Source organism: Photinus pyralis, unplaced genomic scaffold, assembly GCF_008802855.1.
Source record: "Photinus pyralis isolate 1611_PpyrPB1 unplaced genomic scaffold, Ppyr1.3 Ppyr1.4_LG7, whole genome shotgun sequence".
Classification (NCBI taxonomy): Eukaryota; Metazoa; Arthropoda; class Insecta; order Coleoptera; family Lampyridae; genus Photinus; species Photinus pyralis.
In genome coordinates this window covers 32,355,363-32,369,540 of record NW_022170738.1, presented here as the reverse complement: position 1 = coordinate 32,369,540, position 14,178 = coordinate 32,355,363, and the positions used below count along the sequence as shown (strand labels likewise).

Below are 14,178 nucleotides of genomic sequence, written 5' to 3'. Positions count from 1 at the left end.
TAATAAAAGAGTAAGCCAAAAGTAAGACGCCTAAAAAATGATTATTCAAAGTCAAAACCTAATGCGTAATTTTTGGTACACACCGAAAATGGCATTAGAGCTTGTAAAATATATCTGCAAATACGTTTGTACAAAGAAGTGCGTGCGCCGAAAAGAATTAAAGAGAACTCTGCACGGCCTCGGACGGCAAAGCAAAGAACTATTGCAATAAAGAACTAGGGGAATGAGAAATCTGGCATTTCTATTTAGTTATACTTAAGCGGAATGTAAATCAGGAATATCAGTCGGTTAGAAAACAACGTTACAGACTATGAAATACTGTCTACTTTCAAGCTTCGGATGATGCTAAGTATATACGTCGATGACTTTTAACCTAGCGTTCTAATGGTCACATTCACAGCTGGAATTCTCCATTCTCCATTTCTGTACTGAAATGATGAGGGGCATTGAAATAAACATTTTTTTAAAATTATCGAGTGTTATTCCCACATAGCAGACCTATATACATTGCATATAACATGCACATTCCACGTGGGATGTTATATATCCATAGAATGGGAAAAGTATGTCGCAAATGTCCGATGTATGTGCATGGGATATTCATATAAGTTTGGCAGACTTCACATAGTATATACGTTTTGGATGTCTTCTGTATATGCATGTATATGCATCAGACATTTTGTGTATATTGGTATTCTGACAACTGGATATACCATGAATATTCCTGTAATATGCAAAGATGTTCTATAAGGATTCCTCTAATATAACATTCGGGAAGTTTACTAGTATCTATACCTACATAAATAAATTCTTTTCATTGAGTGAAACTTTTTGTTTAAAGTCTCCTAGTATACAATGGAAAATGTGCTTAAGAAATTATTATTGTTTTATTTAATACTGTAGTCTTGAGTCATCTTGATCGTGTTCTTGTTCAACATTATAATACCGTCAGTTAATAACAGACTATGAATTAGGTTGCTAACATACCTGCCATTCATGCCCTTAGTAATTCCCATCCACCCTTTACATCTCATTAATACATATTTGTCACTTTAGGTCTTACACAAACCAAATTCAAACAGTAAAATTCATTACTTTCACTGCCCAAATTAGAAAAACAAACTCATTTCACTCCTGATTTTAGAAAAATGAACTGTATTTGCAATGGCACCTTACTAACTTCATCGCCATAATTCACAGAAAATCGGACGCTAACGTTTGTAACGTCGGTAATACAGAAAACCCATGTATCTAATTCAAAACGTATTTACATACCATATAATCCCATGTATATGCATAGAAGATCGTCGTGAGGAGGTATAATATTAATACATAAAACATACATACAATGTGTGTGCCTAAACATCCATATCACATCCAGAATGTATATAGAATATCCATACTGGACATAAAATACATATGTCTGTAATGAATATACATAGTATATACATAAGATGGACAGGATATTCCCTGCACATGATTGATTTAAAATGTATATACATAAGATATCGAATGCTATGTGGGTGTATCTAAAAGCATTTTTAGTTTTGCAATTCCTGATTTCCTTGTTAGACTTTTTCATGAATATCTGCGAATTTTTTCGCGCATCCGTTTAGAGTAGGAATTTTGGAAAACTTTGTACAAAATCCGTAAGGGCGCATCTTAGCTTGGTGAATATTACGTGGATGTGGGTTATCCTCGTAATGTTTTCAGATAAATCATTCGAACTATGTACATTTTATTTTGAATTCCGTGGTATCTTCAATATATTTGGTCGGGGTATTAATCCACTACTCCCAGAAATGAAGCTACATTAAAAAAAAAGAACGAGAACAGCAGCACAAAAGAAAGGTTCTCATGTTCCAATCCATAGTATTATAATGTTACTCCAACTTTAATGTCGCATAAACGTGCACAGAAAAAAAATAAATTGCGGGTAATTTGGAACAAGTAACTTCTTGATGACACCCACCTTAAACAGCCCATCACTCATCGTCAGTGCCAATTTATATATATAGCTACTAGACCGTAGAGCTAAGTTGGCTTCAAAATTTTATTTTTATCAAAAGTATGAATGTGGCCGCTGTTTAGGTACCGCAATATTAATTATCCCGAACGCAAGGAAATTACTCATTTTCGGTAAAAAGCGCGTGAAAATTAATAAATGGCGCCTTTTCACAGATACGTTAGCAACAGGTACTTATAAAAGATTTTATTCTACTTAGATCCATAACTTAAACTATGTGGAACTGTTAGTAGACGATGGGTTTATACTTTATAGAAGTCTCAATTTTGTTCGCAGATGCTATCGTCCGTTTCGCTATACGATGGCGCCGAAAATCTCGCAATTCTTATTTTTAAAGCTTGTTTAAAATAGATAAAACAAATATTTGGGCAATAAGGCAAATTTATTGACGGTGTTTTGTTTTCACACAGACTCCGCGCGCAAGGTCCCGTCCGTTTCGAGGGAGAAATTAACTGCGCGCTAAAATTGGATAAAGAAGCGGAATGGGCTCCTGAAGGTGCATAACGCATTCCATCTAAAGCACCGACGATCTTTTGGTATTAAATCGAATGACCTTCCCAAGCAACCTTCACCCTGTAGCTTCAGCCGGCACAGAAAGTAGTTTTAAACCTTAATAGGTGCATAAAAGCGTCGAAATGAAGAAAAAAATCGACGTACCGGAGAACAATCTATTCTCGTTACTATAAAGGGTGAAAACAAGGAATTCTACTTTTTAAACGAAAATTTCCATTTTTTAGTACTTTAAATACGCTTTACATGATTTAAACAGATATTTATCTTCATTAACGAGCGCAAAAAAAGTAACATTTAATTTGTCTAAAACTGCTTACGAATGTAAATCGATTCATTAATTTAACTGCGTGACGCCCAAGCATCAGTGGCCTAAACCCGAAAAAGAAGGTTAAGAAAACAATACTTCGATTTTTTTTCTCATTAATACAAAAAAAAACTAGTTAAGGCGATAATGTGTATAAAAAGTAGCACTTCAATGAGAAATCGCAACGCAAACAATATGGTTAACATCCTCAATCGAAACTTAAAGAGGCTGCCAATTGGCACATAAAATATTTACTGTATTTAAATGAGGGGCATTTAGTTTAGTTAAAAAGTCGAAAGGCGTTAATTAAATTTCAAAAGACCACGCCGTCACATACAAGACAACGAACAGATCAATTTATTCATTGTTTATGGGCGTTGCGTTTAAAAAAATCCAGCATTGTGATGTTGGATCGTGTTACTACCAAACTGCCAAAAAACACTCATGCGATTGGCAATTTCGCAACATTGAATAAATGACCTACTTTACGTGTTCTATAAACATTTGTACCTTTACCAATCAATTTAAATTTGATTCCAAACAGGTAAAAAATTAGAAAAATAGATCCTTAAAGAATCCGTGTACCAAATTTCGATCTGGTTGGTCGCTTCTACAAAAGCTTATTGTTTGCACGGACGGACGGACAAGCAAATTTATAACCTAGGGGGAAACAAGTACAATTTTTGGTGCACACCAAGAATTCAAATTCAAATTAATTCAGAGAAGCGTACACCAAAAATTCAAAGTTGTTTTCCCCTAGCTTATAACTGTACTTCTGTACCAAACTACATAGAAATCTTTAGGTTCCTTTCCTTTGTTGGATATAGTAATGTATTGGAAACAAACCCTACGCTGATCAGTAGACTGACTTATGGAGGTGTAGGGAGGCGCATACATAAGGGCGGAAATTTTGTCTGGAACCTGCATAGGTATATCTTCAAAACAACATTTTTTAAGGAGGCTTTTTATGGTATACATAATCATAAAAACTTTGCTGCTAATTTATATACTTTAAAATTGTGGTCAGTGAGGTACGTCGCCAGAGTAAAGGGGGGCACGTATATTTTTTAATAGCAACCTATTTTTTATTACATATTATTAAGAGTGTTCTTTACCTAAGCGCAACTTTTTTAGATTATAGTTGCGAGAGACAAGATGATATTCTTGCTTCGTCAACTCCTGTCTTGGTCCTTAGTTAGTTCCCGCCGACACTGTGCAGCGGCGCCACTTGTTACACTGAAATTGTTGATTTACCGCCCGCCAAGATACAGACTTTATTTACAAAAAATATGATTTCATTTTTTGGGATAGTTTAGAAGTAACTTATCTAAAAAACTGTCGGTTTTTCCATAAATCGTCTTGATGGAAAGTAAAAAAAAAAAAACAGATTAGCGCAATAATCGGTGCAAAACATCTAATCTTTAAGCAATTGGTATTCAGTTGCTATAAACTTTTACGAGAACTTAAAAAAAAACAGTCCTAACATTTTGTAGATAACTGATAAAGGTCTAAATTTATAAACTAGTTCTTAAAAAATTTTTTTTTGAAAAACAACTTGAGTTTTTATGGCGGGCGCTCTTATCGAAATTTATATTTAATCAGTGTTTTATGCTGGTATATCCAAAAAAGTGAATAAAGGTTGACAGTGCACGAAACACTATGGCCTTCATAAGAGCACGATTAAGGGTAGCATTTTTTAACAACTTCATTACTTAGCCAATTAATTATAACCGCGATATGGCCCTTATATTAGCCAAGCAGAGGTGGATTTACACATATGCTAAGACCTCAAAAAACAGGGGCGACCAATTTCTAACGAATCATTCGTCTCTGAAATTTCGACCATCCCGAAAGATTTTCCTTCTGAATGTCTTTCCTCAAGGAACATTCCGGTATATTGGCTCAGTAGGAACGTAGTATTGCTCTTCCATTTCCCCAACAAAATTGAATTCAATGAATTCGTCGCCAAAATTTTGCCCCTCAAGGAAAATTCGTTGCCGCTGGAATACTCGCTCACCAGAAGCTTTGTACGCTTTCGGAAATTAATTTCCTTAATTTTATTGCTCACGCCCGCTGGAATAATAATAATAATAACCACACAAATACAACCTCAAGAACAAAGAAACACCATAAATACAAGTAAGGCAACATGTACCACAAAGACAGGTCCACCGAATAAAGTTACACGTCCTAGCACAGTTAAAAAACACAAAACTCCTTCTTCACATAAACACACCACGTTATCACAACCCATTCGTATTCAACCCAAACGCAAAGCCAAAGAAACACTTACACAATAAACTCTATTTAATAAAATTACAGGAATTATTATAATGATATTTTTGTTTTGTTTTCTTCTTTCCTGATAGCGTTGACTATTGGGGCCATTAATAGCTATGTTGGTAAGTATGAATTACATACTATCTCTAGATTTCCAATGTGAGTGTGTGAATATTTATTTTATTTTTTATTTTTCTTTAGAACCCTACATAACTTCACCAGACACAGACACAGACACTAATCGTTACTTGATTTTAATCCGTGCGATTAGTTAACCAGGCTAGACCTGGGTTCTCACAAGAAACACCGACAATAATAATAATATATTTATTGCCTGTGATCAATATACATTGACATAGACATAGTCACTAATATTAACAAAAACACATTAAAAAACACGTTAAAAAACACATTAAAAAACACATTAAAAATATGTCGTATCACAGTTTCTTCCCGTTAATTGCCGCAATGGTGGACGATGATTCAAAGTGCAATTCCACGTTACACTTATTTAATTGAGCACAGGGTGCGCACTTAAATGTTTTTTTTGCTAGTATCATTGAGCCTCCATGGATATGTGTATCTCGAGTAAATGCGGAAACAATATCGTAGCCCTCCACCGAGATCGCTTCAATTGATTCCTTGTTAAGCCAAGTTTCGGTAAGGCAAAGAAAATAGTCGCTCACCAGGAGCATAAGTATTTAATTTCGCCCCTAAGAAAATTTGGCGCTAAGTAAATTCATTACAGGAATGTGCGCTCCCCTAGAATTCGTTTCCTAAATTTTCTTCCTCAAGGAGAATTCCCCCGCGCTCAAATACTCGCTCACCAAGAACTTTATGTTTTTCTTCCATTTTGGTTTTCTTACAATAAATTCGTCTCCGAAATTTCGCTCCTAGGAAACATTACCAACGAAAATGCTTTGAAAGAAATTAGTTTATTCATCAATCCTGTTGTATTGGCCAGGAGGAATAAAATAGCTAGGCGCCTAATTTAGGTTAGGCACTTCAAACATCCAGCCATTGCGCTGCATTGTGTCATTTTCATAGAAACAAAGGTCAAATCCTAGTTAGGGCACTAAAATTCTGTGATACTGGAGATGAGCCGAGTAAAAGCGACTATGCGTAACTTAAAACCAAAAATCAAAACCAACTGAAATTTGTCAAGTTACCAACCCGTCTAGTGATAGGACTTACGTTGTGTTGTGAAACGAGTTGCTCGAGGATGTGTGTGTCGCTCTAAGGATCGGCCAACATAAATAGAACGCAAGAAATGGGAGAGTGAAATTTAATTAAAAACGTTAATACCAAAAACATGCAAATTCAAATTAGCACGAGAATAGCTCTAGGGACTTCATTGATTACAAGGAAGGAAAAGATCTATTGAAGACCTTCCAAGATATGGAATTACTTAGTTATGACTTATCTTCCAATTTGCATTTCACAATTTTAGATTATAAGTTCTCGACCCGTACGACAACACCGAGGAATCTTATCACCCTTATTTAAAATATTTATAGGTACAGATATTTAGAAATTTCTAAAAAAGCTTCTAAGAGAGCGCTATTTTATTTGTAGAGGGTGTGAACCCTGTCTTAAAATTACCTACATTGGCGATCGCTAGATGTCACTATTTAACAATAACAAATCATTGCTCATAACTTACCCACTTCACGTTCTTATTATCACTAATCATTTTTGTATAAAAAAAAGATTCCTCCGCTTCACCGGACACTTCTTCTTCCTTCACTTATACTGGGCTTATTCCCGAGAACCTGATTGAAGACCCGTTCGCAATCTGAAACTTAGAACAATACAGGGGGGGGGGGGCAGGTAAAAAATTATCGGACGCGGACCTAACCTCATTTTTTAAATAGAACACCCTGTATATTTTAATCTAAAAAGGTTCAAATGATTAAAAAATGCATGATTAAAAAAACAAAAGAATTCAAAAAGATTTTTGAATTGTTTTCATTTTTTGGAAATCTTTTTTGAATCTTTGAATCAGTTTTGTTTGTTTAATGTTATATTTTTGGATAAAATATACAGGGTGTTCCATTAGAACGGAGGTACCAATGATTCAAAAAAATATACAAAAATTCAAAAAGATTTCTGAATTATTAAAATTTTTTTCAAATCTTTTTTGAATATTTGAATCCATTTTTTAGTGTCCTTTTTTTGATTAAAATATATAGGGTATCAAAACTCAAAATCAGAACTCAAAAATTCGTGCCATATCTTCAATAATAACAAGTTCTTCATTACGTAAGCAATATCTAAAAATGAAAAAAAAAACGTCAGGGTTAAATCGTAAATTTAGAAAAAATACCCTTTTTAAAAAAACCAATTTGATTATTTTAGGAGTAGACATATAACGTCCCTGATGATTTAGTTTTTATTTAAAACGTTTTTTTAATTGTTCATCCATTTCATATTGTTAACAGATATGAACTGATTTTTATGATTTTGGACTTTCTGTCCGTCCGTCTGTGGATACGATATCTCACTAACGGTTTCGAATTTTCCAATTCTGTTTTTAGCAATAGGTAGACAATGGTCAAGAGACTAATTGATTATATGTTGGTCAATATTCGTCAATCGGAAGTGACTTTGTCGCTCGTTGTCTATAGTGGTGCAGTTTATTTCCATTTTGAATTATGACTGCAGCAGCATTTGGTATTACGCTGGGTAAAAGGCGTTTCGCGTATAGTGTTAGGTTACAGTGTGAAACAGAAATAATATGCATGCGGTTTTTAAACACTGCGAAGATATTCGATGGAAATTGTATTATTATTCTCGGCATACTGCTTTTGTGGTGCAAAACGAAAATGATGAAGATTGAAGATAAGAAATAAAGAAAAATCGTTCCAGTAACGTACTAAACACGTCTGCAATGGCAAGGACGAATACTTATCTAATACCCATTAGCTATGGCTATAGTTTTTTTCAGTTTGTAATACAAAGGGTAATTTAGATCAATGCAGTCTGCCAGTCTGCGGCAATTACACTCACGCCCATAGTATATGGGTGTACACTGATAATGCTCTACAAATTAGAGGTTTCACTTTTTTAACATCGAAAGAGATGATAAACAAAACTTTCACGTCTGGAACTCTACGATTATCTAAAGAACAAGAACAATATAATGCATTGTGTTTAAAAGACGTATCGCATACCTTACCCCTGGGTCCTGTAGGTGGTGGTAATCGTCCGTCTGACTACTGTGTCATGTCGATATTGTTCCTTTAGCATGCGTCACTGTAGACGAGACTGGTATGGGCAAGGGGTTGAAACGTATAGAAATTGTGACACTTTTATGAATTCTATGCATGCGAGGAAAACCTCTTTGTACGAACCCCTGTCTAGTGTTAGATAAGCTCCCTCAATCGCAGTTTTTTCTTACAACGTAGGGCTATTTATAGGGCTTTGATATGTCGCGTTTTCTAATCTAATCAAGTTAGAAGCATCTGATTTTGTATTGATCTCGATGAACGCCGTCACCGCGTTAGAGAACTGTCCTAATTTTTATTCCTTGCATCAAATGCTGGTAGTTAACAGCAATTTAAATTATCAGCTCTCGACGAATTTATTGAGGGCAATCATACAATTTAGAAAAAAAGGTTATGAAATTATTTTTAATAGATTTTACTAGGTCAACCTTATCGGAATAAGAACCTACGAAATTGTCTAGTCTGATCAGATTTAGCTTAAGCAATTATGACATTTTTTTTTGGCTTCCATTACCTAGGTTGGCTGAATAGTGTTAGCTCGAAAATGAAATCATTATCATTCTGCACTTCACGCAAAATTAAAAATCTTTTTATTTTGCCTAACTGTCTTTTACCAGAATTATAATTTTAGATTTTTCGCTTCAAAACGTTCAAAATGTTATGTTCCAGATTATTCAGTTCTCTGACAATTCAACTTGTTTGCTTTGTCGTTTTTTTTAAATTCTGCAGATCCTTTCGGATTCGTTCTTTCGTTTGTACAGGTTCATCGGACGTCAGATTCTTCTCGTTTATCACCCTTTTTCCTAACTCCATTTTTTTATTTTTTTAAATTTTTCATATTTTATAAATTCACTCAATACCCTCGATCAACTCCGAAAATTCCAAACAATTTTACTAACACCTGGGCACGAAAAAAATCCGATTTGAAAGCTATCCGGGTCGCACAATGGATTCGAATAGCGAATACACACAATTGATTGTCAATGACAAAAATTTCTTTCGAAACCCATGAAAAAAATAAAAACTTGTATGGATATATTACTATAAGTAGATTGATAAAAGACACTAAACCTTCCCCATACTTCTTTTTATTATTTCCGGTAGTTAAAATAAAGGCATTAGGTGACAGCGACTATAGTTTCGACCCGAAGGTCATTATCAAGCTTAAATTTACGAGAACATGTAAAGGTGGTTGAAAAGGAAAAGGGTACATTTTGGTTATACATGTGAGGAAAAATTACTAATTTATGACATGGAAAACAATAACAATTTTAACAATTTAAGGACTTCTGTCCTCACATTTTCTAAGTACAATTGATTAATATAATATCAAAATTAGAGGAGACGAGATGGACACAGCCCTCTTGAAACGAAGTGCTACCAATTGGATATATTACCCTGCACACAAGCGGTCGACAATTAAAATAAGAAATTTTAGAATGACAGTTTTTTCATCAGATTTTCAAGGTTGTTTAAATTTTTCTGTTTCTGCTAGTGCTTCAGGCTTTCAAACTTTTTGGATTCTTCCGATTTGTTGATTACATCAAATGCTACGGATTGTTGAGGTTACCTAGTTAAGATTCTTCAGGACCTTGTACATTGTTATTCTTAGTCCGTGAATTTTTTAATCTCATGATCCGAGCTATGAAGCTAATTGATTCGAAGATTCTTCAAACCATCCAAATCGTTACGATGCTTCGAATGCTTCTTTTGACCGTTCAGATTGTTCTGATTCTTCAGTTTTTTTTCACTTTTTTGAACTTTTCATATTCTTTCGGTTCTTTGGATACGTTTATTCGTTTTTTCGATTCATTATGTTTCAGTTTTTTCGGATTTTTCTTAGTCTGCGGATCCTTCTCGTGTGTCAGCTTTTCAAATTTTTAATTCTTTTCCGTTTTTTCCATTTTGTTGTGGTTTTTTACATTCTTGTAGACAGTATCCTTTGGACACTTTGCATTCTTCCATTTTCCAAATTTTTCGAATTATTCAGTATCTTCGAATTCATTTGGATATTGAAATTCTGAAAATTCTTCTCTTCTTCGTGCCATCCCATAAGGTCTTTAGAATCTTATGATTATGTAGATCCTTCCATTACATTTTTAAAAGTTCCTGGAATTCGTCTAAATCTTCCAATTTGTATCTTCTTTAAATGCTTAGATCTCTCTGCCTCTCTTTTCGATTATTGAAATCCCAGTCAGATTTTCAGTTACTTGAACTCTTGAAGTTATTGATTTCCACAAGATTTTTCCATTTCTTCGCATTCTTCAGATTCTTCGTTTTTTTTTGTACGCTCTTTCTCCTGATTTCATGCTCTGTAGTTGCGCGATAGAAACCCAAAGGAGAGCGTTTGTTTAGATATTAGATATACAGGGTGTCGTAAATAGAGTAAGATAACATGGCTATCTTTGTTATTATTATACTTACAGATTCGGTTAGATGCTGATGGATATTCCGATGCGATATTTTGAAAAAAAAATAGGTACATTGTTTCGTAGAAAATTGGAAAAAAGTGAAAATCTCCATTTTTAAAAAGTTCAAATATACAGGCCGCCATAAGTACCTGAATACGCAATGTACTTTTGATCAATTTTGATGAAATTTTCAGGAAAATTGTATTTATTTTGAAATAAGAAACAAAGAAATCATGATACCATTTTTTTTTAATTTTTAACTGATGATGGTTCATATATGAGCGAATTAAAACTACACGTCAGAAAATAGATTGTTTATTACCATTTTGGTTAAATGGCTGAACACGAATTTGGTTGGAGCAACTTTTTTTTAAAATAGCCATGTGGAAATGCGCCTTTTTGTAAATTTTTGGATTTTTCAAATTAAAATCATACCCTAAACCTGGTCTATGCTAAAACATTGTGTGGTCGAGTGACGAGGTGAGAGGTGGGCGAAAAAGTCGGTTTAGGAAAGGGCTATACGCAAGTGTCACACGTTATCCGTATCGCGCAAAAAATTTCAGACCATAAACACGAAAACAAAGACGACCATTATAATCACAATGCTAATTCACACGTGCGTTGCTGAGAAAAAATTTATAATTCGTATTTGTCTCCCAAAAACAGCGCGCAGTAATGGTATCTTAATGTCTATATAATCAACGTAAACATTATAAAACCAAATAACTTATAATTATTGGCTGCACGAAAATTTAGTCGAGGTGGCTTACTTTTTTTTATTGCACTTTACAGTTAGCGCTAGGACTAGCTGTCATTCGATTCGTTAAAAAAATTGTACGTTTTTTTTATCTTTCTAAGAATGTTTGTTGGCGCTTGACCAAAAATATTTCGGATCCGGACCGTTCGGTTGTTTAGGATTATCAATTCCTAATGTACACACGTTTATCAGAGCTTATCTTTCGTTGATAGTTGCACGTCAAAAAAGAACCCGGGGAAGTAGAGGAAAGGTGTAGTGCAGTCTATAAATGCAGTTGACATCTTCATATTTTACGCAGTGGCTCTGCCAGAAATCGTTAAAATTTCTGTATTTAGAACGTTTAATTAGCATGCGTGTACAGATCATATTTCTTCCGCGTTACATATTTAAATAACATCTGGTCCATCGTACCTGGACGTCTATTAAAATTTCGTTTCTTTGCAGTCTCGTTCGGCCGGAGTAGTACCATTGCCACCAGGAAGCAGAGGGCCTAGAAGTTTATATTTGCGAAAACATGGAGACAGTTTCGGGTTCACGCTGCGGCATTTTATTGTATATCCTCCTACTACAATTCAGGTAAGTCATAGTTTCCTATGATATTTTTAAGTTGCACTATTGCGGTTGTATCGTATCAATCTCAGCGGTGGTTTTGGTCGAATTGGAACAAATACATATGCGTTACATGCGGTTTTATTACGACATTTGTACAATATCACCTTAACAAAGCTTCTGTTATTTAACACCTTTTTTTTATGTGCGTATAGGAGACAATTAACAACCGACATGCCGCAGCGGGAACTTTGCTCGCTCCTATGGACACAATTTTTGTGAAAAACGTATTTCCAAACAGTCCAGCGGAACAAGCGGGTTTACAACACGGGGATCGGATAGTAGCCGTAAACGGGGATTTGGTCAACGACAAATCATACAAACAAGTAGTACAATTAATTCAGCACAGTCCGGAGTACTTACACTTACTGGTTGTATCAAAAGAAGACGACGTTCTTCAAAAAGTAAGTTGAAATCTTCCATCCATCGATAACTACCTAACCTTCTTCTTCACCAGTTTTTCTCCGAAACCGCACACAATCCCATAAGTAACCAAAATCTTAAGCCAGACCGCAGACGGCTGCTGCGTTCGACGCATCCCACTCACGAATTCCACGCTGACGATACCTCGTGGAAATCGTTACAAGATGCACCTATTTATAGTACCATAAATCCAGCGAAAGTAACCAACAGACAACAACAAAGAAGTGCCGATAATCTCCTACGCAACAGCCCAAAAGAGTTTGCCTACTACGACCAAATATCACACGTTATCGATGACCCCAGTAGGAGAAGGGCACAGCCGCAAGTGCCCGTATATAGAAAAATGGGTCGAAGGGCAAGCGAAGGTAGTACATTCTCAAACAAAGATCTCTACCAAAATTTCGACACTTCGTCTGTAAGTACCGGATCCAATGAGATGGTTGTCGGCGGAACTAAAATGAAGAGTTCTGCAAAAGCGACTTACCCCGAACCGCGCGCTAACGAAAATATGCAAACGTTCAACTACCCTAACACCATCGGCTGTAGGTTAAGTTTAGACGATGGCGGACGAAGGCAGTCCACTTCCTCGCTATCATCTTCCGTCGCGGACGGAAGCAAAGACAGTTTAAGTTCCTACGACTCCGTGTCGACGTTAACGGGCCAAGACGTGGACGATTCGGTTCTCATGACAAGGTTACGTAAAAACCTACAGCAGAAAGAGGAATTTTTGCGACGGCCTAGTCATCCCGTTGAAGGTCCAACGATACAACGAGAGTTTTACGGACGACCTAAAAAGTTGGAGAAATCAACGTGGCCGCCTAATGAACCGGTACGGCAGGACTCTCCGTCGAGAACAGCAAAGCCGGTCCATCAAAACTTTCAGCGTGTCAAAACGGACATCGACAGCGAGAGGGATTTGGGCATACAATCGCCCACGGACAACTCCACGGGGCACTTCACCTACAACGCTCCCACGCAAAGGGGCGCGAACTCCCCTAAGGACTGGCAGAACGTTTCGGGCGCCGTTAAGATGAAGGAAGCTACGGAGGCGCCCAGCGCCCTGGATTATCCCGGCGATATGAACGGCGCGCTAACGATGGAGGATGAGGACAGACGGTATTGTCATTCTTCCAGTGTTGCATACTAATTCACCTTTTCAGGTTGTACCTGACGAATCTTCAAATGGTGTCGAAACGTACCAAGCAGTTTGAGAGCGGGCGGCCGTTACCTGAAGACGACCCGATGTTAAAGGATCGCACCAGCTTTTACAAAAGCGAACTCGCAAGGCTTAGCTCGAAACGCGTAGTGCCGCATGTGACGATTCGAGCGCACGAATTCGAATCACGGTCTTCGGAACCAAGACGTGATACAAGCGGGAGTTCGACAAATACGCTATTGAGGAGGCAGCATCGCGACAGCAGATCGTTGGATAGCTCAGGTGAGGGATTACTCCAACTGCTACCATTCGTAACTTTGTCTTCTGCGCATTAGGAAGCAATGCTAGCAGTAGCAGTATCAATGAAGTTATTCAGAGTAAGCTTTCGGGAAATGTAATTATTCCTTTCGGAAGCAAATACATACACGTGCCACCTCCTGCGGAATACAGGCACACCAAAGGTTAGGAGTTT

At 36.3% G+C, this 14,178-nt stretch overlaps 1 protein-coding gene across 8 annotated transcripts in view; it reads left to right on the top strand.

The window, feature by feature from the left end:
- LOC116177335 overlaps positions 1-14,178 on the top strand; it is a 334,411-nt gene that overhangs the window by 292,494 nt on the left and 27,739 nt on the right. For 7 of the 8 annotated variants that reach the window (XM_031496292.1, XM_031496290.1, XM_031496289.1 and 4 more), the window contains 5 exons: positions 11,963-12,094; positions 12,283-12,531; positions 12,585-13,666; positions 13,711-13,988; positions 14,042-14,167. In XM_031496292.1, the coding sequence (XP_031352152.1) occupies positions 11,963-12,094; positions 12,283-12,531; positions 12,585-13,666; positions 13,711-13,988; positions 14,042-14,167 (1,867 nt within the window). The remainder of the gene's footprint in view (positions 1-11,962; positions 12,095-12,282; positions 12,532-12,584; positions 13,667-13,710; positions 13,989-14,041; positions 14,168-14,178) is intronic. The other variant, XM_031496291.1, reaches the window with a different exon arrangement.